A 27137-nucleotide genomic window follows, 5' to 3' on the forward strand; every position below is an offset into this window, starting at 1 on the left:
AACCGCTAATTCAGTGAGTGAAAGGCGTTGCCTAGCAATGTACTATGTTAAAACATAAGAGGCACGAAAATAGTGATGTCGGCTTTGCGAACGAATCGTTCCATTTAACCGGTTCTTCTTAGTGAACCGGTTGAACAAGTTCACCAAATTGGACTGAACCATCTGAAACAGCATAGATCTACAAGTTACTAAAACCGATGATACTGCGCATGCGTGTAATTTTTTCAAGAGGATGAAAAGCATGTTATCCAAGTGTTTTGTTAAACATCAGAAATTGTGATAATATAAATATATTTTATTTTACTTTTTTTAAATAGATGAATGTATCTAATCTGTGTACTTTGTTCACTGAACCGAACTGGTTCTTTTGGACAACTGATTTTTTGAACCAGTTCATTGAAACGAACTGTCCGAAAGAACCAGTTCGTGGAAAAGAACCGGACTTCCCATCACTACACGAAAATGACAGCCTCGAACATACAGGCATTACATAGCGGGTAAATTTGACCCGCACTGGCGCTTATAGGTATAAATGCCCCGTTTTTTGATCTGGTTTTATCTAAACAGTTTTTAACAACAGGGGATTGTAAATCACACAATTTTAGTAAAAGTCAGTGACTGTGAGACTTGAATGTTTTATTAAAAATCTTTTATGTACGTTTTAAAAACAGCCACGGGTAAAATTTACCCCGTGGCGGTTCTAGTGTCAATATTATCCATTCTCTACCTGTAGTTAATAAGTGCAGAAAGGCAGATAGGCCAATCATGCCTTTTACGTTCCATTCCCTGATCTGCCGTTCTCTTGGTGGATGTAGCACTGATGTGCTTCTTTTGTATCACTGTTAGTGTCCCCCTGGTCTATCTGTTACTCTCCTCTAATACAACAAGTACAGAGGTAGTATCTATGTGCTTTCACCGTTATCACAAACAAATGGACGTGTACGGATGAGGAGAGTGTGCATTACTGCCACTTGCATCCCACTTCCTCATCTGTTGCATCTTCAGTATGTACCTGGAAGGGATAGTGTGGACATGGTGGGAACTATGTTAACACCTTTCCTAATGGTTCATTAGGAGTAACAGAATGACAGAGTATAAAAAGTGGACATAGTTGCATGAGCGGCTGACTCTCTGTCCTCTCATCAGCACTTTGGCAGAAAGTGAATATGTGTCTACGTCTCCTAGCTAGAACTGTAGGAATACACAACCATCAGCCAATGAGGGCCATATGGTAGAGAGTAACTGAGAGAGGTACTACAGCTCCTCACTCTCTCAATAGCCCCTCCAGTTTACACTGGAGGTAGTCCAGCCCATTCCCTAGGACACCTGACTAACAGGTGAAGCACTTCCCTAGGGTTTCTGTGGCAAAATCTTTCAACGGAAGTAGCAGGTGTCAGCTAGCATTGTTCTTGGTTCTTGCTGATCGACGATGGAAGAGTATAAGATATACACAGTATAAGAGTGTAGAGCTGCTGTAGGCAATTCACTCTCTGTGCTCATTTGCCAGATCCCCTGAAAGTACTTTTGCCATTTCGAGGAGACTTGAGGGTAGAGCAGACAGTTGAGAGATGCAACCAATGTGCTAAAACCCAGGCAATTAAAGCACAAATAATTTAATGTCATTATAATGTCTTGTATTGGCTTGGCAAACTTGCACTTAACTATTTTCAAGGGCTTCCCCCTAATAGTCAACAAACCGTTTGTCAACAAGAAGAGGCTTAGTCGATCAAAATTTTATTAGTTGCTTAGTGGCAGGAAAAAAAATCCACAGAAAGTGGCAAAGTCACGTAGTCCATGACGGACAGGTTAACAGCTGGTCAGGGTAGTAATTACAGTACATCGGTCGGGACAAGCAAACGTTTATTTCGTTCATCAACCTCAAAGGTGGCTTATCATATGAAACATGTAAGTAGTAACATCATTACATGGCTGCTTGCTTTAATTTTAACCTAGAAAAATGTGCACTATTCAAGTGTTTGTGCAGAGTGTGCGAAGTTGAACAGTAGCATGCTCACTGCATGACAGTTAACTTGGAGGTGCCGGCATGATAATTTGCATTTAACTTAAAATACTCGGTCACACTTTATTTTAAGGTCCGATTCTCGCTATTAACAAACCATTAACTAAGACTTTTGTCTCAATAAACTCTTAATTTGCTGTTTAATAATAGTTAGTAAGGTAGTTGTTAAGTTTAGGTATTGATTAGGAATGTAGAATATGGTCAAACAGAATATGTGATTTATATGTACTAATAAACAGCCAATATGTTATTAATAGGCATGCTAATAAGCAAATAGTTAATACGTAGTGAGAATTGGTCCCTTTACTAAAGTGTTACCAAATACTAATTTTTGCTCATACAGATAAGAGTAATATTTTGAATTTGTAAAAGGTCTGCTTTCATTTGTGTGCACTCAAAATAACAACAAAATGTTGTGCTTTTGTAAAATAATGAAAGCAAACAAGGTGTGCTTTCTGCTGCCGTCTAGTTCTCTGTTAACTTGAACGTGTCAAAAAAAGAAAAAAAAACTGTGCTTGCCTCACAGACATGAAAAAATATCTATAGAAAGTGAAATGTCTACTTTTAAATGAACCAATTTAAATTGAAATCAAATAGCTTTAGTTGATGTAATCTGTATGAAACATGCACGTCCACTGTGGAGATGATGAGTCAGTGTCGTCGACTTAGTCACTGCAGCCGAAAATATTGAAAACACTAGTTTATCAATTAATTATTATGATGTTAAGGCAGGCTTCTTGCTGCTTTTTCCTTGTAGCATTCATTATCATTACTTCTGTGGCACGCTGTTGCAAGCTTTATGCGTGCGCTTGAGCGCTGATAGGCTATAGGCTCATTATTATGAATTACATGGTTTTATTAATATAAACGTGGGATTAGTCGACTAATCACTTAAAATGAACAACTATTAGTTGATCAGAAAAATCTTTTGTCTAGGGCAGCTCTACCATTTTGTATATTAAGTGTTTTCATAATTGTTTTCGTTTTTCATGATTGATCATTGCTGTCACTTCTGAGTACTCGAATACTCATGCCTATCCCTAATGTTGAAGAGAGAATCAGTATGCGGAACAAACTACTTTTGTGAAGAAACAGCTTATTGTTAAATGAACCGACAGCCTGTCCACTAATCTTCAATTTTTCACAAATATTTATTTTGAAGTGAGATATATATGGACTTTACAAGAAAAAAACGTTTTATAAGAGAAGTGACAAACAACCCAGCAGGCACAGGATGTCAATATAACGTCAGGTTGTATTGACAGACGTTGCATTTTGGTTGAGAATGAAAATTGGGTTGACATCAGTATTTGATGCCAATTTGACGTTGACTTAATGTTGGATTTTGGTCACACAACCTAAAAACAACAAATATCAATGTCAGCTGACGTTGGTATTGGACATCAAATTAACATTGACATTAGATGTTGAATTGACATTGAATTTTGGTCAACCGACGTCACAACCGAAATGTAACAAAATATCAACGACTTATGACGTGTGCCAGCTGGGTATTCAGTTATGGCACTACTTACTTGTTTCTAAGGTATCCATAAACTGTGACTGACTGTTGTAAACTCAGAAAGTGATTCAATGATGTCAAGGCTATGATCTGTTTGGTTTAAGAGGCACACATTATCCTAGATGACAGTTATGCTTTCTCCAGCTTGGTATGTTCTCATGTAATAAAATCTCTGCTTGTAAATTTTTATGAAACAAATTATAAATATTTAATAAGATTTAATCACTGAAAGATTTGTTTTGTTGGTTTCAAAATAATTTCTTTAAAAATACTTTACATTACATTAATGCTCCAAGGAACAGATTTACTAACAGCATTTGGCGTCAAACCAAACTCTTTTGCATATGCAATTTTAGGAGTTTCTCTTAAAAATTACAATTTATGGGAGGAGATTAGGCTATTTAAATCAATCACGCAAGGTAATTTACTAAATTTGGGGTAGTCAGCTTATGGTATTTGCACCATTATTTAATGCTGAAAAACCTTTAGTTTAAAATGTTTTAACCTATTTTGCACCTGTGTTGTTACTGTACATTACATGCACCTGATTATGATCGGCTATGCTCGTTTGGGACTATACATGTCACAAATCCATTCCGTGGCTTTCCGTCCGATTGCCACCAGAGGTCGCTCTTTCATCTTATTGACTCTCACACTGCACAGACTGATATACTATACCCTGGACTACATTTCCCATCACCCATTGCACTAATGACACACACAGCTGTAACCAATCTAAGACACTTTATAAGCCATGGACTTCCTCCTTCAAATCGCCGAGTATTGTAAGCGCATATCGCTACCCTAGCTGATAGCTACTTTACGGAGCCTGCTCTAGTTTTCATAGTCTGGTCATTGTCATTGTCTTGCCTGCTTTCCCGTGTTCGGATTCTTGCCTGAGTATTTTGGATTACCAGTCATTGTCATAGTCTTGCCTTGCCTGCTTTCCCGTGTTCGGATTGTTGCCTGAGTATTTTGAATTACCCTTTAGTCTGGTCTTTTGAATTATGTTTGCACCTTGCCTGGACTATTGCTCGTGTTCCTCAGATTACCCCTCTTGTCAAGCCCTCTGGATTATGTTCGCCATCGATCGACCCATGCCTGTTTAATGGATTACTCTTGTGTCTTGCCTGTGCCATATCTGTTTGCTGGTGTTTGACCCTGCCTGTTTCTGACCATGTCTTCTAATAAAGCTTTGCAAATGGATCCGCACGTCTCACATCTCGTTCGCCCCATAACAGTACACTAATTTGCGCTGCTATTTGTAGATTCCGTTATTCATCATTATGGAAATACGCTGGCCCCATCTGCGTTCTTTTATTTTCACATTATTAGTAGATTTTCATTGTTATTAGAATTTTCCACTATTATTGCCACTTTTATGGGATTGCACTCTAGCACTAATTTGCACTGTCTAGAAAATATGGCCCCAGATATTTCTAGATCTTCTGCTGTGCTTGAAGTTCTGTTCTGCATCAATTTTAATAAACTTCACTGTATCACAAATATTGTCAATTAGTAGAAAAAAAGAGGAAACAGGCAAGGACAGTGTGATGATGGAAGAAACAAAAGATTAATAGGTGGCTAGTGAGTTAGTCCAACTCTGTGGTATTTTGGTCAAGCTACAGTAGCTACCTCACTTCATTCTTGTATGTCTGCAATCCAAAGAGGCTTCTTTTTTTGACACTAGTTCCTACAGTAGGTAGGGTAAAATAGCAGACTAATGTAACTTTTTGTTTGTATGGCTAATAGTTTGTGCACAGACATAACTAAATTTAATAATAAATATGGCTGTTTTGATGTTTCACATTGTTTAAATAAAAATTTCATATCAAAAACATAAATTCAGTAACCAGACTTGGATAACCAGAGATAATGAACACAGACCACTTGACGAGATATCCAAGGAGAGGTGCTGAAGCCTAGTATATCACCAACATATTAGTAAAATAATCAAATCTGTTCTAATGGCAGTACTGACCTTTGCAGACCAGGCCCTCCTTCGTCAAAGCCTGCTTGCATACTGCACAACTCTTGGCCTTTTTAAAGGTCTTAGCCTTGAAGGTGTGGGAATGAACAGCCTCAAAATCTTCTGGCTAAAGAGGCAAAGAGGGAGAGAGTGTTAGAATGTATTCAATTAGCTAAACAAGTCCTTCATTGTTTTAAGTCTTACAAAAATGTCACAGATAATTTGAAGTAATGGTAGACTTGTATCGTTTTATTGTTTCATTGTATGACAGAAAGGAAGTCAACATTACTGTTCCACACACACAAACATAGTAACTGTTTCACACACACAAACATAGTACACATGTATTAAGTCCCTGTGTCGCAAAGCCATTTGGTCAAGGTAATGAAAAGTGTGATCCTCAGCATTTTCAGCTGTACTATCTCCCTAAATCTTAATGGCTTTTGTCACACATTGACAAGACCATTAAGCGCAGGACAGCACAGTCTGGCATGGTGACCTTGGCTGTGGAAAACCAGAGAGAAGGGTGGCTGGACACTCATTGGACATTCACTAAAATACATTTTTGCTTAACTTAGGACCATCAAGCATAGCATTTATTCAGAATGGGAAAGATTTCAGTGACCTTGAAGAGAGGCATGTACATTTATATGCATCATCATGGGTCCAAACACATGTGTGGAGAACATTACTAAACAAGCCATATCTACAAAAATGGATCCTGTGTATGCTATGCATACAGTTGTTTTGGTGTCAAACGGTCAAACACAGCAAAACACATTTAACTTTTAACTTTTTTTCTAGTTAATTGGGCAAATGGCCTAGGAGGAGTTAAAAAAAGGTTTTCAAGTTCACAATGGCAGAAAATGTTTATTGAACAGTAGAAAACCTCCAGGCATAGTCAATTATTAAAAGAGGAATTTAGATTCTAGGCCAGTACACAGTGTCATTCAGGCATCCTGCATGTATATTGAAAGTTTCAATACTTAATATTGCTAGTAATAGTTTCAAGACAATGATTAATTGATTAACTGGCTGCTGAAGTTTAACCTGATTTTTCAATCAAGTAGTTGAGAAGTAATTTTTGTAGCACCCCCTAAGACAAAAATTGGTGGAATTTGCATCAATATTAATTAATGGAATGCCATATGAGTAAACCGAATGTGATGTCAAGCCAAAGCTCAGGATTTATGTGCTCACACTATACAGTTCATTTGTCGTGCTGCAACTTGACTGCTCACACTATACATGTGAAATAAACACGTGGGACCCCCTAAATCCAGAACTGTGTGGCCTCCATCGCTTCTGCCCAAACCGCATGCCATATCGCCATGGTTTTGCTTCTGTTTTCACAGAGGCGCTGTGAGGGGAAAAACACTGCTTCAACTGTCCGGTACTCTCACGAAGGGCAACCAAAATTTCTGACAGAATTCCATCAGACCATCTGATTGCCGCTCGGGAGATGCTAATTGCTTCTCGTACCCCCTGTACACTGCACGTCAAAAAACGCACAAAGTTTAAATTTGGCACAAAAAAGAGCTGCACGAGTCAGAATTTGGGTCAAAATCAGATGAAAATCACAAAGTGTATGCCCAGCCTTAGTTACCCTCATTAGTTTCTATAGTAATTCATTAGCTCCTCCCTATCCTTGTTAGTGTCACGTGGCTGTGTCGAGGAACTTTTATAATCTTACAAGCTTTTATAATCTTTTATAAGCTTTTATAATCCACAAGGGTAATATCCAGACAGGGCAGGTAGCTACACACAAGGTTAGACACTTTCGATCAAGATCCAACAAACACACACTGAACAGACAGGAACTTAAATACACAGGCAAATGAGGTTAATAGAGATGACACAGGTGAACCAAATGTCCCGAGGCGGCAGATGGTCGACGACTGACCAAGGCGGAGCCGGAGGGATGAGGGAGCCCAGCGGGGCTGGTGACCTGACAGGCCATGGTGGCGATAAGGGAGCCTCTGAGTCGAAGGGCCAAGGTGGAGTCCAGGACTTGGAGGTTGGAGGCAGAGACATGGGATCCTCCAGCCATGATGCCGATGGAGACTGACCCGCAGTGAACCCACAACACAGATGGTGGGCTGAGGGGCTGACAGGAAACAGCGGCAAAGGGGCAGAAGATGGCAAGGCTGAGGAAGCAGTAATGATACGAGGAGGCAGGAGAGGGAGGGTGGGTGTTAAATCATGACAGGTAGAGTGTTCTGGGATCCGAGATCGCGACTCCCAATACCGAGAGCGTAGCGGATAGGGGAACGACCTCTGTTGTCGTGGTAGGACAGACAGACAGTTCAGGGCAGACAAACTGACCTCCATGGTCATGACGGGACAGATGATTCTTAAATGGCTTACTTGGCCATAATAGGACAGGCAGAGAGTTCAGACGATGACGGAAGAAGACAGGGTATATTAGAATAACAGTCTATTAAGTCTCCCGATTATTGCCTCAGCTCACCCTCAGTGGCGGTACAGTGGGTGGGGCTTTCCTCTACGCCCTCGCTGTCTTATCCACCGTTGCGTGCATTCTTGCCGGCTCTCGCACCTGGTCAGATGTCTTGTGAGGCTCTAGCTCCGTGGTGATCCTCAGCTCTGTCGCTCTCTCTGGCGATGACTCGTTGGTCGCAGCGGGCTTTGGCTCTCTGTCTGCAGTGGGCTCTAGCTGATGCTTTGTGCAACGGGGTGATGGTGGGCTGGGCTCTGGGTCCAGAGTGGGGCTGGTGTTGTCGTCCACTGATCCGACGGTCATGGATGAACCGCATGAAACCAGCACCCACTCCACGTACTCTGCAAAGCTCCCTCGAGGGCCCTCCCCAGACAACTGCGCACATGTGGCGGTGTTGAGGCCAGTGTGTAGGAACGTGCATAGGCAGTAGTCCGGGAAGGTGGTCCGATGGGCGAAACCTAGGAATTCTGTATGCATGGAAGGCATACAGTCGCAGCCCAAGTACACTTACATAAAATGCAAGGTTATTGAGATAAGTAATGTTTTAGGTCCATTGACAAAATCTAGTACCTTGGCCATTTTAGCGCGAAGGTCTCTCTAAACACACTCATTTGCATGAGTGCTTTGGTAGTGCACAACTCAGTAGGCCTTATGTCCAAGATGGGGTGGAAACCATTGTTTTTTATCAGTGCCTGGGCAGTAGCCTGCTACGCTTCCATATAATGTCACAGTAACAAAGCAATTTGTGCTTAAAACAAGGCAACCCGCTGCTTGAAGGCAGGGACTCATACTATGAGAGTCAGGAGGAGGGGCTCTAATTCTGAAATGTTTTTGAACATGCATACATACAGATTTATGCCTATGTACAGTATGTATATATGTACAGATATATATTTTGACCTAAAAAGCTGGTAAATTTGCTTTTTTTCATGTTCCTTGGGTTTGGAATGAATTGCAAAATTTACTAAGTTTGGATATACTGTACTACCACCTTTGAACACTTTTTAATGTATTTTGCTAATTTTTTTTTAAGGAGACCAGTAATTGTTTTCTTGATTTGACTGTAATTAGTGACTGAATATGAGTATTTGTAGTACTGTTGTTGTATGATTCATTCAAACATCCCTCTCACTGAGTCCTCAAATTGTACTCAGTTGTTCCCTGCCAATGAGCTGTTTCAGGGCACCAAAATAATTTTACATTTTCTTGTTTCAAGTTAAACCAAACTTTTATTTTGGGAAGTTGTAGTGAAGGCCTTTGAGTTTCTGTGTGTATCTGACGATAATTTTCTCAAATGACGTTGAAATGTTGAAATGCACATCCATATCAGCCCTGGAGATGAAGTTCATGCAGCAGGTTGAGGTGCTGGAAATGATGGATTCATTCTTGCTTACCCTGAACTGAGATAACTCTGTGTTGTGCAAACAGCAACCAGCAGATTAAATTATACACAAGCAGAATGGAACAAAAATAACTTAAAGACAGCTACCCTCTCACTCCATAATTCATATAGACGAACAAAACTTGAAGAGAAATTATTGCATTACTCTAAGCACTAATATCTGTTATACCTGGAATGGGCTATGTAGACTAAACGCTTTGTATAATATTCCATAAGTACTTGGAAGTTATATTTGTAGCAAATGTAAAAGCCCTTTCACACCAAAAAGCAGTATATATATATATTACATAGCTATATTGTAATAATAATATTGTGCGCAATCTGCCACACCCATGGAGTCTCGTCAGCAGGTCATGCATGCACTGATAGCGCTGAAGTGAACGAACCCTGAAACAGAACCTACTCCGGAGCAGGTTATGCTCAGAGAATAAGTTGCTACATACTCTAAAAGTTACCTCCATTTTTGGAACCTAAAGCTGAGTTTATCCGCTTACTTACCCTTAAACATACCCGGATATGTCACATAACCTGCTTTCTGGAATACCCCCCAGGTGTGTTTGATCGGGGTTAACCACCTGGGGTCGGCAAAGACGCCGGTGGTAGCACTTGCATATTTTCCAGATGACAGAGAAAAGAACTTAAATGCTCTGCCACTTTTGATTGGGCACATAAAAGTAATACATCACTTGAATCTGTAAAGGGTCTACTTTTTTATTTGTGTATGCTCACCATATCAACAAAACTTTGTGCTTTTGCAAAATAAAGAAAACACACAGGGTGCGCACTCAGTCATCACTGTGTCCGCGAACTGCTTATAGAAATGCGTCACTAAAATGAACTGAAACTCATGCTGACATGCACAGGACAAAAGTGGACACAAGGAGCTCCCATTTTGTTGTATAGAAATGTTTATTTTAGCAAGTAGATATTCAAGTGGAAAAATGGCACTTAATGAAGTTCCTTAAAATTTTGGTTAAATGAAGAATTGTGTCCTTAGGTGATTATAGAAATAATAGATTTTGTAAAATCAAGAAGAGTCCGCGCTATATTGTGGACATTGTCAAGGCTCTGCTGCACATTGTATCTTACAGTTAGCATGGCCTTATACCTTATTGCTTGAGTATATGTAGTGTATGTGATGAAATTGTATCAGCCTCTAGGGAAGTTGTGTATTATTTGTCTTCTTTACTGTTCTCTGAGCCTTTCTTTTGAAAGTTGAAGCTGCTATAGACAAAAAAAAACATTCATCATTTAGGAAGGTAGAAGTGTGTATTTTTCCCACTTATATTGGCCATCCATGTTACTGGGATGCAGAGGAGGTCAATTTTCTCCTAAATCAAATGCAAAACATCCATTTGTGGTTTGCTAGATCTGTGATGCAGCAAAGATGCAGCTACAATGTTTGTGCCTTCCTCCTTTCCTTTACACTCTTATATCATCCTCTCTGTGTCCCCCTCCCCTTCCTTTCCCTATCACTTTCTTTTCTTTTTCCCTCTCTTATTCAAGTGCAGTTCTCTCTCTCAGGCAGCCCACCCCCAATGTTTAGTTCCCTTTTTCTATTTCCCTCCTCCCTTCTCTGCCAGGGCCTCACATTCTTCCATCTCACCTGCATTCCTGCTTGCTTATGTCCCTGCTAATAGTCTCCTGGTCTCTGCTTCGACGAGGAAAAAGTTTCCTACACCCCTTTACTTGCTATCTTTTGCTACTCTCTTTCCTTCCCCTGCTTAGCTTGCCTGAATTCCCAGAGCAGCCCATCACTGAAGCATCTTTCAGTTTTAAAAAGGAATAGAGGATTGGAAGCTACTGTCTCTGTCAAAGAATTATATTAACTGAACAGAAGGTTTCTCCCCCTGCAAGTTGATGGTCTATCACATCCTGTGCAACCATTAGGAATTCTCACTTAGAATAATTGATTGCTGTTAATACTAAGCATTATTATCAGCCTCTGCAAATGACTGGTTTGTCACTACGTAGCAAAATGGGTAGTGATGTTTTTTTTGGAGATTAAATTCCTGGAGTAAAAATGTTTAAATTAACAGAACCAATTGTAGAAACACAGCTACCACATTTACCAAACTATCCCCCCATGTGTGTCCTTAGAAATATGAAAATCAAATGATCATGAGTTCTACTTCCTGTTGTAAGCACACAGGAAAATGACAATTCTCTTTATCTAGGGCAGTGGTTCTCAAACCTCTCCATGAAGTACCCCCAGCACTGCACATATATCTCCCTATATCTGACACACCCACTTCAGGTCTTGCAGTCTCCATTAATGAGCTGATGAGTTGAATCAGGTGTGATAGATGAGGGAGACATACAAAATTTGCAGGGCTGGGGGTACTCCAGGACAAGTTTGAGAACCACTGATCTAGGGTAATACCATGAAAATATGAATTAATCATTTGTGTAAAGTCAATCATTGCTGAGGTACTGTCTTTGATGTGTAGGACCCTGTGATTTCCACAATTCAGAATTAATTAAATGCTGAAAGAATCCAGTCATAAAAATGATTGCAAATTAAGTTTATCAGATGTACCTACTGTCCTGTCACTACATGATTTTCGTCACATCTACACTTGATGCCAAGGTGTTTTCAGCATCTGCACTACATAGGGATACTCCTCATGAACTTAATCTCCAGAGCTGCTCTAATAGTTCATTTCAAGAGCATTTTACAGTTTTGTTTGACAAAAACTATTGTCAAATACACATATAAAGTTAGAAACATTGTTTTAAGGCAGTGGTTCTCAAAGTGTGGGGCCGCCCGCTGGGGGGGTCGATAACGAGGCATATCTTGCTCTCGGCTTCACTCACTGTGTCTATACTGGATGCTACAGTTGTCGCGTCGTGCCACAATAGCTCTACACTAGACGCAACAATGCGACCGTTGCAAATAATTTTAACTTTGTGTCAGTACCTGTTCAGGAAGGGGGGGTTAAACCACTTTATAGGTTTAAAGGGGGGTGCAACCAAAAACGTTTGAACCACTGTTTTAAGGAAGATGTTTTGTTGTAAAGGAATTGTTACATTTTAATTGATTAAATTGATTAGTGTTATGTATCTATTTATCAGTTTCACAAAACTTGATACACGTGTAATTGGTGCTGAATGGAAATATATATGTGGTAAAGAACAATTAATATCAATGGTCCTTTAACCAGACAGTTAAATGACTCTAAATGACTCTAAATGACAGTTAAAGGCAGACATAACATTTTGAGTATGAGTATGAGACAAATCTGCTATTATTTTTTATCTCCAATCTGTTATTTATCAGTTTAGATATTTTTTTTAATGCTTCACTAAATAGCAGAAGACACTAACCAGTTTTAAATTCCAGTTGCGCAGATAGGGAACATTGTAACACTGCGTTACAATGTGCCCCGCTGTTATTAAACTATGCTATTCTATGACATATGACAAGAAATGTAAAGCATTTTGGCTCGTTTGTGTGTCTTGTTTTCTATGAGAGCTGTGTGTGGAGGGAGTGTATGTCTGTGTTTTTCTGAATGTCTGAATGTGTTTCTTCATATATTTGCCCTCATTGTTTTGAACTATACTGTACAGCTGTGTCTTGCAATCAGGGCCATCTCAGGCATGGTTGCAATGTGTTCATTGTCAAACTCCAAAAGTTATATTAATTTTAATAATAAAAAAAACGCCATTATTTTATTTGAAAAGGTTAATAATTTTGTTTTATTGTCAAAATATTTTAGTTTGTCTTGTATATACTTTTTTCATTGAATCAGATAACATTTTAAGCTGTCATATGGTCATGTTGCACAATGTGCCCCTCACATGTTACAATGTATCCCACCTACAGGGCATGTTGTCACATTTTACTTCCATTTTTTTTTAGGTAAATAAAGAAAAACGTATTCACTGTAATTGTGAAACAAAGTGACATATTTGTACTAGACAAGTGTGAAATTAATGCGGATTAAAAAAAATTATACTCTGAAAACAATCATGGCAGCCACATTGAAGGGTTGTTCCAAACCGAAGTGCTCAAAACTGGCCACTTCAAAGGGCCCTTCGGAATGAAGGATTTCGAAGGGTACAATTGATGGACATTTCGGGCGCCCATGATCCTTTGCACAGATTCTTTGCATGATGACGGCTCCTCCGTGTGGGCATGGGATGATAACGCAGAAGGGCACTTAAAGAAACAGTTGTTTGGACCCCTACACCCTTCAACCCTTCAAAGCTCTCACACCAGAGGGTAAACCCTTTGAAGGGATTAGGGCATAGGGATGAGCCCTTCTGAATGGAATGCAGGGATGGTCAAGACCAGGGGTGTCAAACATAAATGCACCTGATCCAGCTAATCAAGTCCTTCAGGCTTATTTGAAAACTACATTGTATTGAAACTAAACTCTGCTGGATTGCAGCCCTCCAGGAACTGAGTTTGACACCCCTGGTCAAGATGATCTGCTGAGAAGTGTCTTTTAACCTAGCATGGTTGTTGGTACCAGACAGACTGGTCTGAGTATTTCAGAAACTGCTGATCTACTGGGATTTTCACACACAACCATCATACAGGAGCATATCCAACTGCACAAGTCAAGATGGGCTACAGCAGCAGAAGCCCACACTGGGGCCAACTCTTATCAGCTAAGAACAAGAAACTGAGGCTAAAGTTTGCACGGGCTAAACCAAAATTGGGAAAAAGAAGATTAGAAAAAGTTGCCTGATCTATTGAGTCTCGATTTCTGCTGCAACATTCGGATAGCAGGATTAGAATTTGGTGTGGTGTAATGGTGTGAGGGATAATTTCTTGCCACACTTTGGGACCCATAGTACCAACTGAGCATTGTTTAAACATCACAGCCTACCTGAGTATTGTTGCTGCCTATGTCTATCACTTCATGACCACAGTGTATCTTGTGATGGCATGGATCATCATTCTAGCAGCATAATGCACCATGTCACAAGCTCAAATAATCTCAAACTGGTTTCTCGAACATGACAATGAGTTCACTATTCTCAAATGGCCTCCACAATGACCAGATCTCGATCTAATGGAACACTTTTGGGATGCACCTTTGGGAGATTCACATTATTGATGTGTAGCTGACAAATGCAGCAACCATGTGATGCTATCATGTAAATATGGACCAAAATCTCTAAGAAATGTTTCCAGAACCTTACTGAATGGCACACAGCAAACTGTGTTGAGGTATATAATAGCCTATGTGCACTGCTGCAAAGAAACATTTGCAACATTTTTTGCAAGGATATGTATAGATATTTGACATAATAATTACAAAAATAATTAGAAATTATTAATTTGAAAATGAATTAATTTGAGGAAATAAAAATCAGTAAAATAAAGAGCATGTGCTCCGGTGTTCTTCGTGATGTCAAAATAAGAGTCCTGCTGTCCCACTTTATATTAGGTGGCCTTAACTACTATATACTTACATTTAAAGGGCACCTATTATGCCCCTTTTTACAAGATGTAATATTGGTCTTGGGTGTCCCCAGAATGTGTCTGTGCATTGCATATCTACAGCAATAAACAGCCAGTAGAAGCAACATAACTGAGAGCAAGAGAACCAGTGTTTTAGCCGACATGTCATCGGCGTGGATTAATTGCCGTGCGACCATGCTACCGAATGAATCTCATGCTACGAATGACGTGAACTAATCTCACAAGCGCTGTGCTGATCAGTTAACAAATACTTAATGTACGCACACAAATATGGTTAAAACTCTAAGCACTATAACGACATGACATTCACAAAGGAGTCTGGAGTGATACACGTATTTAGGTACATTTTGTGGTGCATTACCTTGAAAAATGAAAGTAATCCACAGCGTCCTCAGCAGCTCAGATGTTGGGAGAAAATGAAGACTCTTATGTTCAGTCTTACAAACAAACACAGAGCATCGGGATTGCTTGCGAGACATCGTTGACGTTACAGCTGCTCGAGCGCTGAGAAAATGGAGGACAGCGAACAACTGCTAAGGGAGGAAACTATAGCAATGCAGAGCTGTCAATCAACCCCCGTGGCCCGGCCCAATACAATGTGACATCACACTGCATGAGAATCAAATTGGCAGGCCTAGTGAGACTGACTTGGTTTAAAGGGAATTTAAAAAAATGAGGAGTGGGTGGATTTTTATCATTGTAGGGTGGTTGTGTTCACACACTGCCAACACACATTTATGTCCAAACACCATGTAAAAGTGGATTTTGCATAATAGGTGCCCTTTAAATTGGAGCACCTAACCCCACTCCTACCCTAAACCTACCCACTTCTGAACAATATAAAACATGTAACAGGCCAATAAAAGTGCAGTCACAGGTATTTATTGCAAAAAGCTCGTACCACCTCTTCTGCCCCTTGGCTATCTGATGTTCTCCGTGAGTATCGTGACTAAATAAATAAATAAAAAAACTGACCATAAACAAGCAGTATAAAAGCATTACAAACAAGTCGTTTTGCATTCCAAGTCTTCTGAAGCCATACCATATCTTTATGCGAAGAAGAGAGTAAAACATAAGGTGAATAAGCTGAAAATGATCCCACTCCGTTAACGCTCTCACATCTCATTCAAAAATATACTCCCGTCTCGTGGCATGACGCAATCAGTCACGAGACACACAGGAGCCAATAGCATTTCACAACCAAGGCTGACGTAAGGCTTCTTCTGGCGGCATTTTTGAATTTGCGCACAGCAGCACACAGGATGAGCTTTACGGCGAACGGAGACGGCGATCGCGTCTATTCCTCTCACAAATCAATCGTTTTGCCTCGGAAGTATATAATATTTTTTGAATAAATTATGACGGTAGTTGTATCTGCCTGTGATATCTTGTGTTTTATTGACAAATGGTAGGTTTAGGTTTGGGTTATGTGCTCATAAATGTGTAAATAGTGTAATATAAATAAAACCGTTGTGACTGTTTACATTGAAAAATCACACCCCAACATATATGCAATAATGGCAATATTATTACCCAATATATAATTTAATCACGACGATAAAATTCCCAGTACCTTTGCGTCTGCATATTGATGCCAAGGGTTTCTTATTTAAAGCAATGGAGGACCCTGCATGTCGAAAAATTACGCTAAAGGGGTAGGTACCCTGTCAGTCAAAAAGTGATGCCAAGGGGTCCTGACCAAGCGTCAATATGTGAGGAGTTGGGAGTGAGAATGTGTTGCTTAAACTTAATACTGCCAAACCTGTCTGTAACCTTACCCGTATCCCACCTCAATAGCAGCAAAAGTGTCTTGCAATACAATATGAACACAATAAGTACATTGTACTCATTTTCTGATGTAAGTACATAGTAGTTAAGGCCCACCTAATATAAAGTAGGACCAAATATATGCATATATGATATGATCACATTATATTTTTTACAATAACTTGAATGATTGGGTCAAAAATCATGAATTCATAAGGTCAAAACTGTGTTAACCTATCATTTTAATATTTGACAAGGAAAAAAAAAACTGTACCTTACTGATGGTTTCGATTCATGTTTGAAGAAATAACAGCCACAATGCCAGTCAAGCACTGCCTTTGAATTTAGGACCTCCTTAAAGGTATAGTTCACCCAAAAATGAAAATGCTGTCATTAATTACTCACCCTCATGTCGTTCCAAACCCGTAAGACCTTTGTTCATCTACGGAACACAAATTAAGATGTTTAAATTAAAAACAAGATGATTTTTTGATGAAATCCGAGAGCTTTCTGACCCTCCATAGACAGCAAGGGACCACAGTCAAAACACAGAAATGTAGTAAAAGCATCGTTCAACCATAATTTTATGAAGCTTCAGAATTTTCATTTTTGGGTGAGCTATTCCTTTAAGCTTTTTGAAAGCCTGGCCTGCTTGATAATCTGCCCAGGCTGTCCTTTCTTAGTCAGGCTTAATAACTAGACCAAAATTATCCTCACTGCCATTTTATGCACTGGTTCTCTACCCTACCTACTCATTGTTTGAGAATTTCACCTTTCTGAGATAAAGATGGCCTGAGGCTAGGACGTACCATAGCTTACAAGCTCTAAGATATATATGTGTTCATGGATTTTGGTAGTAGCCATATTAGATCCATTCTATATGCATGAAGGGGACAATGATAATAGGAAATGGTATTAGTGGGCAAGCAAGAGGGTTTTTTGAGGGTTTTAACTGAAAGAACAGTTTGACACTGGCCACCTTGCAACTGGCAGAACAGCTTGACATTGCTCCAATCTAGGTCACTGGAAGCATGTGATCTGCTATTATGCGTTCCGGAGGGGGTGTCCCCCTGGACCGCTGGGCCCCACGCAATTGCATGGTGCCCAAACATGCCACTGGGTATGGGTTAATCTGTTTGATGTTCAAAAGCCCAGCCTCTGCTTGTTGGTCCCCTCTGGTGTGTGGACCTGGGTAATTAATTCGAGGAAACTTCGGAACTCTTCACCTTGGTCTCCCTGGTGTGTACTCCTTCTGATGGAAGCAACAACTACAGGAAATGACTTTAGCTGTTTCATGCAGATTATTATCCAGTATGTAGGGTGAAGGGAATGCAAAGGATTTTCATCATTTATCTTGTCAACTACACGTACTGAGGTGGGGAAACCATTGCCTGGAGTCTAATAGGTTCCCATGGATAAAATCTCTAAACTGCACAGAGAAGGGACAAGATTGACATGAGTTAGGATCTCTTCCTTCAGTACATTAATGTCATCTGCTGTCTGCTGTGTTAAAATTACACTGAACCACTCCAGAAAGAGATGGAGTTATAATATCCATCCACTCCCACTGGTCCCACCTCTCTCTCATGACGATCCAGTTAAAGATGTTGAGGTATGCTACCCTGTCATTATTCTGTGAGTTTTGTTTAGAACGGATGCACCATCTGACAAGAAATTGGAGGTGATTTGTGCACTGTGGCTTCTGTTCCCAAACCTGTTCCTTTGTTGACCAGGGCAGGAGGGGAAAGGCTTCCACCTGCGATATAACAAAAAAACAAAAACAAGCATGCCCACATTCTCCATCAGTGTAGCAGAAAGACAAGACACAGACAGTGTAGCAGTGCAAAATTACTGTGGAGGGAACTTTATTAAAGGTTTAGGCAAGCGTAGAATTAAGAGAAGGATGTGCTTGAGGTGTAATCGAGGTCATCATGGGTAGAGGTCTGGTAGAGTAAGGAGGGAGGTAATTTTCCAAGATAAGTAAACTAAAAGAGGTAGATTTCCAAAGTGCATGGTCAGTCTGAACCAAAGAGGACAGAGACAGACATGAGAGTTCACCTAGGGACAGTGTTCAGTAATGTGTTCTTTATGGAGTGTTTAAATAGATGCAGTGCCGGTGTGGATAATTAAGCTGCTCTGCTTGGGAAATCATCATTTCCCAGGGTAACACAGGTGTCTCAGCTGAAGGCTCACCACAACTATAAATGCAATGTAGTAAAATGTGTTTCTGACTACCTCTATATGTGGTTTCGGTGACTGGATCACAAAATGTTTTGGACCCTGTTTACATTTGTATTTAGGACTGTCCATTTGATCCGTTCTTGCTTAATACATCTGAGATGATTTGAAAGATGCCGGATCTTCTAATCGTGATAACTGATCTCTGGCTAATTTGGTTCTTCAAACGAATTTGCGGATTTGATTAAAATATCTGGATTAAGTTGTCTAGTATTGCTGTGTTCTCATGTTCCCCAAAAAAGGCAGATGTATCGATATTTGAAGCAACGGTCAGCAATGCAGCAATTGGCTGGCGGCAAGACAGCAACATAATGACATAATGTAATTAAAAAAGACACCTGACAAAAAACTTGACAAATTAAGGAGCTTTATAAGGAAATAGCCAAGCGAACAAAACTACATCAATTATATAATAGATAAATGAAATATGCACTGTTTATATTTTATATATTTTTTTTTTTACATAATTCCCAATTATTTATATTTATGATTTCTAGTGGCATATTTGTACAGGCTTTACATTTTATTTCAATGTTGTAATTAGCAATTCATTTAATTTGATCTTTGAAGCAGATTTGTTATGCAACAGCATTAATTAAAGTTTCTTAAGGGTCAAGTCAGTACATTAATGTCATCTGCTGTCTGCTGTGTTAAAATTACACTGAACCACTCCAGAAAGAGATGGAGTTATAATATCCATCCACTCCCACTGGTCCCACCTCTCTCTCATGACGATCCAGTTAAAGATGTTGAGGTATGCTACCCTGTCATTATTCTGTGAGTTTTGTTTAGAACGGATGCACCATCTGACAAGAAATTGGAGGTGATTTGTGCACTGTGGCTTCTGTTCCCAAACCTGTTCCTTTGTTGACCAGGGCAGGAGGGGAAAGGCTTCCACCTGCGATATAACAAAAAAACAAAAACAAGCATGCCCACATTCTCCATCAGTGTAGCAGAAAGACAAGACACAGACAGTGTAGCAGTGCAAAATTACTGTGGAGGGAACTTTATTAAAGGTTTAGGCAAGCGTAGAATTAAGAGAAGGATGTGCTTGAGGTGTAATCGAGGTCATCATGGGTAGAGGTCTGGTAGAGTAAGGAGGGAGGTAATTTTCCAAGATAAGTAAACTAAAAGAGGTAGATTTCCAAAGTGCATGGTCAGTCTGAACCAAAGAGGACAGAGACAGACATGAGAGTTCACCTAGGGACAGTGTTCAGTAATGTGTTCTTTATGGAGTGTTTAAATAGATGCAGTGCCGGTGTGGATAATTAAGCTGCTCTGCTTGGGAAATCATCATTTCCCAGGGTAACACAGGTGTCTCAGCTGAAGGCTCACCACAACTATAAATGCAATGTAGTAAAATGTGTTTCTGACTACCTCTATATGTGGTTTCGGTGACTGGATCACAAAATGTTTTGGACCCTGTTTACATTTGTATTTAGGACTGTCCATTTGATCCGTTCTTGCTTAATACATCTGAGATGATTTGAAAGATGCCGGATCTTCTAATCGTGATAACTGATCTCTGGCTAATTTGGTTCTTCAAACGAATTTGCGGATTTGATTAAAATATCTGGATTAAGTTGTCTAGTATTGCTGTGTTCTCATGTTCCCCAAAAAAGGCAGATGTATCGATATTTGAAGCAACGGTCAGCAATGCAGCAATTGGCTGGCGGCAAGACAGCAACATAATGACATAATGTAATTAAAAAAGACACCTGACAAAAAACTTGACAAATTAAGGAGCTTTATAAGGAAATAGCCAAGCGAACAAAACTACATCAATTATATAATAGATAAATGAAATATGCACTGTTTATATTTTATATATTTTTTTTTTTACATAATTCCCAATTATTTATATTTATGATTTCTAGTGGCATATTTGTACAGGCTTTACATTTTATTTCAATGTTGTAATTAGCAATTCATTTAATTTGATCTTTGAAGCAGATTTGTTATGCAACAGCATTAATTAAAGTTTCTTAAGGGTCAAGTTATCTGCATCTCTTGCGCTCCATCAAGCCACACCCATAATAGCTGTCACCACTCAAATTAATACACGACTCAGATTAACTGTATAGCATGTGTGTAAAACTCCAATACAATTATTTTATCACAAATAAATCAATGAGTAAAACTGGCTATAGTCTATACTGTCTGTAGTGTTATAGACTACACAACATTATTATATTATTTTCAAATACATTTTTAAATTATTATTATTTTAAATTAATGTCCCTGGAACAATAGTGTTGTAATAAAGTAGCGGTGGCTGGGACAGATTTTAAGTATCAATTCCACTTCAAAAGATGCAATCTAATCTTGTTTACATGAAATAAGTCTGCTTTCAAACAGGTTTAAGCTTATGGACTTGTTGCTATGACAGCAACTCCGGGATGAGCTTTGAAGAACCAACCAATCCAAGATCATGCCAAATTGTCAACAATCAAATCCAGCTAACTGAGTTAGTGATGTACAAAGAACAGACCCCTGAATTTTGGCCATTCATGCTTGGCTCTTTAAGTGCTGCTGGAAGCTCTTTAATTAGTTTTTACTGTTTTGATATCAAACATATAGAAGACTACTTTTGTTGACTATATATGTTGGAGCAGTAATGTTTAGAGCAGAAATTTTGTTGGTAATTCCTTTTAAAATGACAATTATCTCTTATACTGTAACTTTATTGCATGAAAAATAATCTGGTTGTACCCCTTGACTTATACAACTATCTTGCACTTTTTAGAACACACTTAAACCAGCTAATCAATGTCTCCAGGATCATTAAACATAACCAAGCAAGTGTGAAGCAAAACTCTGCAGGATATTGGTTCTCCAGGAGCAGGATTTATCACAGACATCATATTCAGGTCAATCTTTTAGTCTCTTCCAACAGAGACAGAAGGCTTGTCCAAATACCCACACTTGTGGTCTTGACCACTTGAGAGCATATGCACGTAACAGGAAGTAAGTGCGCAAGACAGTCCCAGGTCATAAAAATGCCAAAGCTCAGTGCCCTTAACGCACACTAAATCCACACTCTGAAGCAGAGGTCGCGTTAACCGAAAATTCTCCGTCATTAGCCCCTTTCAGACAGTAATTGTTTCTCAGGGGAACGTAAGTGATTTTCACCATTTACAGGGGTAGTCGGTGATTTTGATGCTGTCCGAATCCAGGATGTCAGTGGTTTTTTCTCACCACCCCGTAAAAATCCCCGGCCGAATTACCTACTGTTTTTTGACAAACACCAAGGTCGTGTGGTAATTTAATTGCCGTCCGAATCCACATCTCTGAGTTTACGAGAAGAAATCGATTCAAAATTCAGTGTTTAAATCCTTTTTGAGCACTCCCGAACACTGTAAGGTAACGTTGTACTTCGGTGTAATTTGCATACATTTATTTCTGAAATGCTGGAAAGTATTTAAAAGAACAATACTTCATAACAACTCTACCACAGCGACTGGGAGCAGAAATAGAAGAAAATCATGTAAACATTCAAAATGGGTCTTTATTATGGCAGCAGCAGGTATGCAATACAATTTTAAAATGTGTATATAATTATATACAATACGCATATAATTATATACAACTATAGCGCATCTATTTTCCTATTTTTAAACAGGAGATATAAATAATCAAATAACAAACAGGATTATATATTATAAAACATGCTTGGAATAATAAGAATACATTTTACATAATAAGTATTTTTAAATACATTTTACACAATAATAAGAATAAATTTGTAAATAAAATTCATTTTATTTACAGCAGACAATCATGTGACTGGCCACGTGAGCAGCACATTCCCGGGTTCGTTGGATTACAGAACTTGCTTCTCCACTGTGAATAGATTGCCATCCGAATCCATGAGTTTTATCACTGAGGTGATATGTACATTTATTTTTACATATGTCCATATGAGAAACAATTACCGTCCGAATCGGGCTATTGACGGAATTTTTTTAGCAATGATGGAAAAATCTGAAGGCTGTCCGTCACTTTGACAGATTACACTGAGAGTGATCTATTGTAATTTGTAACTGTAATTCCCACCCCTGTCCAGTTGGTGGTGAGTGTGCTCCAGTTTGGCAGCAGAGCACGGGATCATCAGCTCCAGAACAAAAATAAAACTGTCACGAGCCTTTTGCAATGCGTTTGATTCATGGCCGATCCTCCCTATATGCAAAGTACACAAGCTGCATAGGGCCCCCGAAACACTAGGGGGCCCCCTTGCTCTCAAAGATGATTTAATTTTAGTTTCGTTTTTGAATTGGCTAGCGGTTATGAAATCATGAATGTTAATTTCTTTTAATGCAGTGCGCTGTCGCCCTTTCAACGTAAAAATCAGTCAAATCATATAACGTGAATTTCATAGTCTCTTGCTCGAGATAAAAAAATAAAAAAATAAATAAAAGTTGAAAGAGACACTGTTTCTCAAGCGCTTTCCGTGAGCACGATTCGAGATGGAGTGAACACGGACAAAGGCGTTTAATTCACTCATAACTCGTCCCCGTTTTGCCTAGGGCCCCCAGAAGTCCAGGATCGGCACTGGTTTGATTAAGCACAGGTGAATATCCACTACTAGTAAAGTGAAAGAGATGATCAGTTCATGTGTGCTGCCGCTTCGCTTGATCTGAGGTGTCTACAGCAATATATCACGCCACATTAAAGAGCGCCAAAACGTATTTATTACTTGAATTGCCTAATGAAATGGACAGAATTTGAAATCTGAGACTTTGTTTCATATCAAAAGTAACAATGCACAAAACTTAACCTATTGTGATTTATTGGATGGGAGGCGCACTATATGTAGGCTACTGTGCATTCATCAAATGAAAACAGCATCGATTGGGATTTAAGAATCGATATTGGTTCATTAAAATGAGAATCTATTAAAATAGAGAAATGTTTTTTTTTTGTTTTGTTTTTTACCCAGCTCTAGAATATTTTGTTATTTGTAGTGGCCTCTGCTGTCACTGTGCGGTGTGGTGTTGAACATTAAAAGTGACGCACATCTCTGTTCATCTGTTCTCTTCATAAATAAATAAATGCATAAGCCTATATGCTTGTCCTCTAGGTTCATTATTAAAAATGAAAACGTGATCAAAAATAAAAGCAATTAAATGTGTTATTATAATTAAAATATGGAAATTAAAATGACGGGTAATAATATATTATGACGGAATTTTTATGACCCTGTCCATCAAAATGACGGACAATCTTAAAGTCTAACGCAACCTCTAGAAGTGTTGCACATTTTTGCAACTGCTTTTAATCACTTAATTAGAAACACCACAATGACTGAATTATTATCTGTTATAGAGACTACTGAACAGTTTATTTTAAAATGCAAAGTATTGAAAATCAAAATAAAGCTCTATCTATCTATCTATCTATCTATCTATCTATCTATCTATTTAAAAATATGGAAATTAAAATGACGGGTAATAATATATTATGACGGAATTTTTATGACCCTGTCCATCAAAATGACGGACAATCTTAAAGTCTAACGCAACCTCTGCTCTGAAGTGGTATTCGAGGCTAAGAGTATCCCATCATGCATCATGATCTGGAAATAAATCGTGAGACTTTTTGCAGAGATGTTGCAGAAACCTTTCTAGTGTAAATATTAATAAAACATTAGATATTACATATAATTTGGTTGTAAAACAAGAAGTGTTGCACATTTTTGCAACTGCTTTTAATCACTTAATTAGAAACACCACAATGACTGAATTATTATCTGTTATAGAGACTACTGAACAGTTTATTTTAAAATGCAAAGTATTGAAAATCAAAATAAAGCTCTATCTATCTATCTATCTATCTATCTATCTATTTAATGGTCTCCAGTGGAATGTTGTCCATCAGAACACATGCCGACTGCAGACATGTTGAGGAAGGGAATCTGCTACTCACTCTTCTCTCCAAAACTGTCCACAGTGGATTGATAATATTTAAGTCAGGTAATCATCAGGCAAAGGTTTACGTTCATATTGGTGTTCCAATAAAACAATCCTTCTTCGATGGTCCATATTATTTACTTTCGGTTTTCGCCCACTATTCTTATTCGCTGATTAATATATGAATAGATCTGTCAGTGTTTAATGTGTTTAATGTGTTAACAGTGTTATGAATTTTGGTTGAGTCAAGGATGGACCAAGCAGCATTAAGACTGTATTAACTGCACATTGCTTTATATTATATGCAACAACTCATTGTATGTGTGTGTGTGCACACATGTATTAGCTGAACTCTCAGGAATCTAGCCAGTAGTGGTATTTTATGAAGCATGTTATAGTTAATGTTTATCATTAGACTGTAATTGCAGTTAGATAACATAAGCAACATTTTAATAGCTACCACAACCAGATGTTAATTGTCATATTTTAAACAATTTAAACAAAATGGTCTTTCTGCAAACTTTCTCTGCCTGAAGGAGGTCGAATGAGTTTCTATGAAGACTGCCCATTGAATGACTAACTACTTAGTGACTCACTAAATATTTTATGTAGTAAAGAGTTTCGCATAATCAAATGCAAAAAAAAAAAAAAAGTAAGCAACTATGACTGGCAATACTCTTTTGAGCAACTATACTACATCTATATACATGTATTAAACTGCCATCTGACAGTTAAACCATGGCATTACATATGAATATTATTTTTTGGCTACCAAATACCTCTAGCTTGCCTCTTTGCATTCAAATTTTAAAAAGTTTTCTCTGTTTTAACCTTAAATACTACACTAATTGTAATAAAAATAATAAACATGTTAGAAAATATTATATTTTAAATGGCAAATCATGGATCATAATTATTGCATATATTATTTAGTACCAAAAACTCAATGTGACTTAATTAACATATTGTACATTTATTTAATTGATAAAAATCGTGATAAAAATCGTAATTGATAAAAATTTATAAACGATCGTTTGGAAGTATTGAGAGCTCCATGAACCACGTCACCATGTGGCAGCAAGATTAAAGCATGTTTCAACTCTTTTTGGACAAAGCTATGCTTCCAACTTTGTGGAAACACTTTGAGAAAGGCCATTTTCTATTCTAGCATGACTGTGCCACAGTGCACAAATCAAGGTCTATAAAGATATGGTTGGATGAGCCAGTGCTTGACCTCACAAACAACTGGATGAACAGGCAAAAATTCCTACAGAAACCCTTCCTAGAAGAGTGGAAGATGTTATAGCTAAAAAGAGGGGACCAACTCCATATTAATGTCCATGTATTTAGAATGCAATGGTATTAAAGTCCCTGTTGGTGTACTGGTCAGGTACACCAACAATACTTTTGTCCATGTAGTCTGTGTTTGTGTGTGTTTGTATACTCACCAGCCACTTTATTAGGTACACCTTGCTACTACTGGGTTGGACCCCATTTTACCTTCAATAGTGCCTTAATTATTTGTGGCACAGATTCAACAAGGTGCTGTAAACATTTCTCAAAGATTTTGGTCCATATTCACATGATAGCATCACGCAGTTGCTGCCGATTTGTCGGCTGCACATCCATGATGCAAATCTCCTATTTAAAGTTTATGACATGGCGCATTATCCTGCCCACAGAACTGCCACTCACTTGATCATTTATTTTCTGACCATTCCCTGTAAACCCTAGAGATGGTTGTGCGTGCAGATTAGCAGTTTCTGAAATACTCAGATCTGCACCAACAACTATGTCACAATCAAAGAAACGGGGTGCGTTTCCATTACAGATTTGAGCAAAAATTTTATAAATGTCGATTAAAAAACTATTGCAAAATGACGGCGTTTCCATTAACTGATGTTATGCGACTAAAATGCATTTTTTTCCTCTCGCGATAACTTGCGATAAGGTTTATATATATCGCAGCCACCACATTAGCCATTATTTTTAATTGAAGGAGACGAATGCGTGTATCTTTAGCTAAGCAGCACGAAAAGCCACTTCTGTCATGCTTACATTCCGCGACGCAGCTGGTATAAGCATAATCATTGACTAAAGTGGTTGTGTTAGAGCCATGATGTGCCGCAGACGTGTGCAGTGTAAATAAGTGGTTATCCATCCAAGCATTAATGGCAAGGAAAGCCCCTTATACTTGAGAGCGGCCAGTTATGAGGTGTTTCTTGGAGGTTATAGTACATTAAAGAATGATCATGTAATTTTTACGTATGCCAGGTGACCTGTAAATGCAAAAAAAAAAAAAACCTTTCCATTGCAGTTTTGCAATATATTCATTTCTCAAATTGCCTGAAAAACCACCTCATGTGAGCGTAAAAACCTTTTTGCGATATATGGGAGTTTTTGCACAATTTTCAA

General features: G+C 38.6%; 1 protein-coding gene across 1 annotated transcript in view; it reads right to left on the reverse strand.

Moving 5' to 3' along the window:
- tns1a (tensin 1a) overlaps window positions 1–27137 on the reverse strand; it is an 87378-nt gene that overhangs the window by 54241 nt on the left and 6000 nt on the right. Inside the window, exon 2 of the mRNA XM_016514099.1 lies at window positions 5524–5638. Coding sequence (XP_016369585.1) covers window positions 5524–5638 — 115 coding nt within the window. The remainder of the gene's footprint in view (window positions 1–5523; window positions 5639–27137) is intronic.

The sequence above is a fragment of the Sinocyclocheilus rhinocerous genome, unplaced genomic scaffold, assembly GCF_001515625.1.
Source record: "Sinocyclocheilus rhinocerous isolate Xijiao unplaced genomic scaffold, SAMN03320098_v1.1 scaffold806, whole genome shotgun sequence".
NCBI lineage: Eukaryota > Metazoa > Chordata > Actinopteri > Cypriniformes > Cyprinidae > Sinocyclocheilus > Sinocyclocheilus rhinocerous.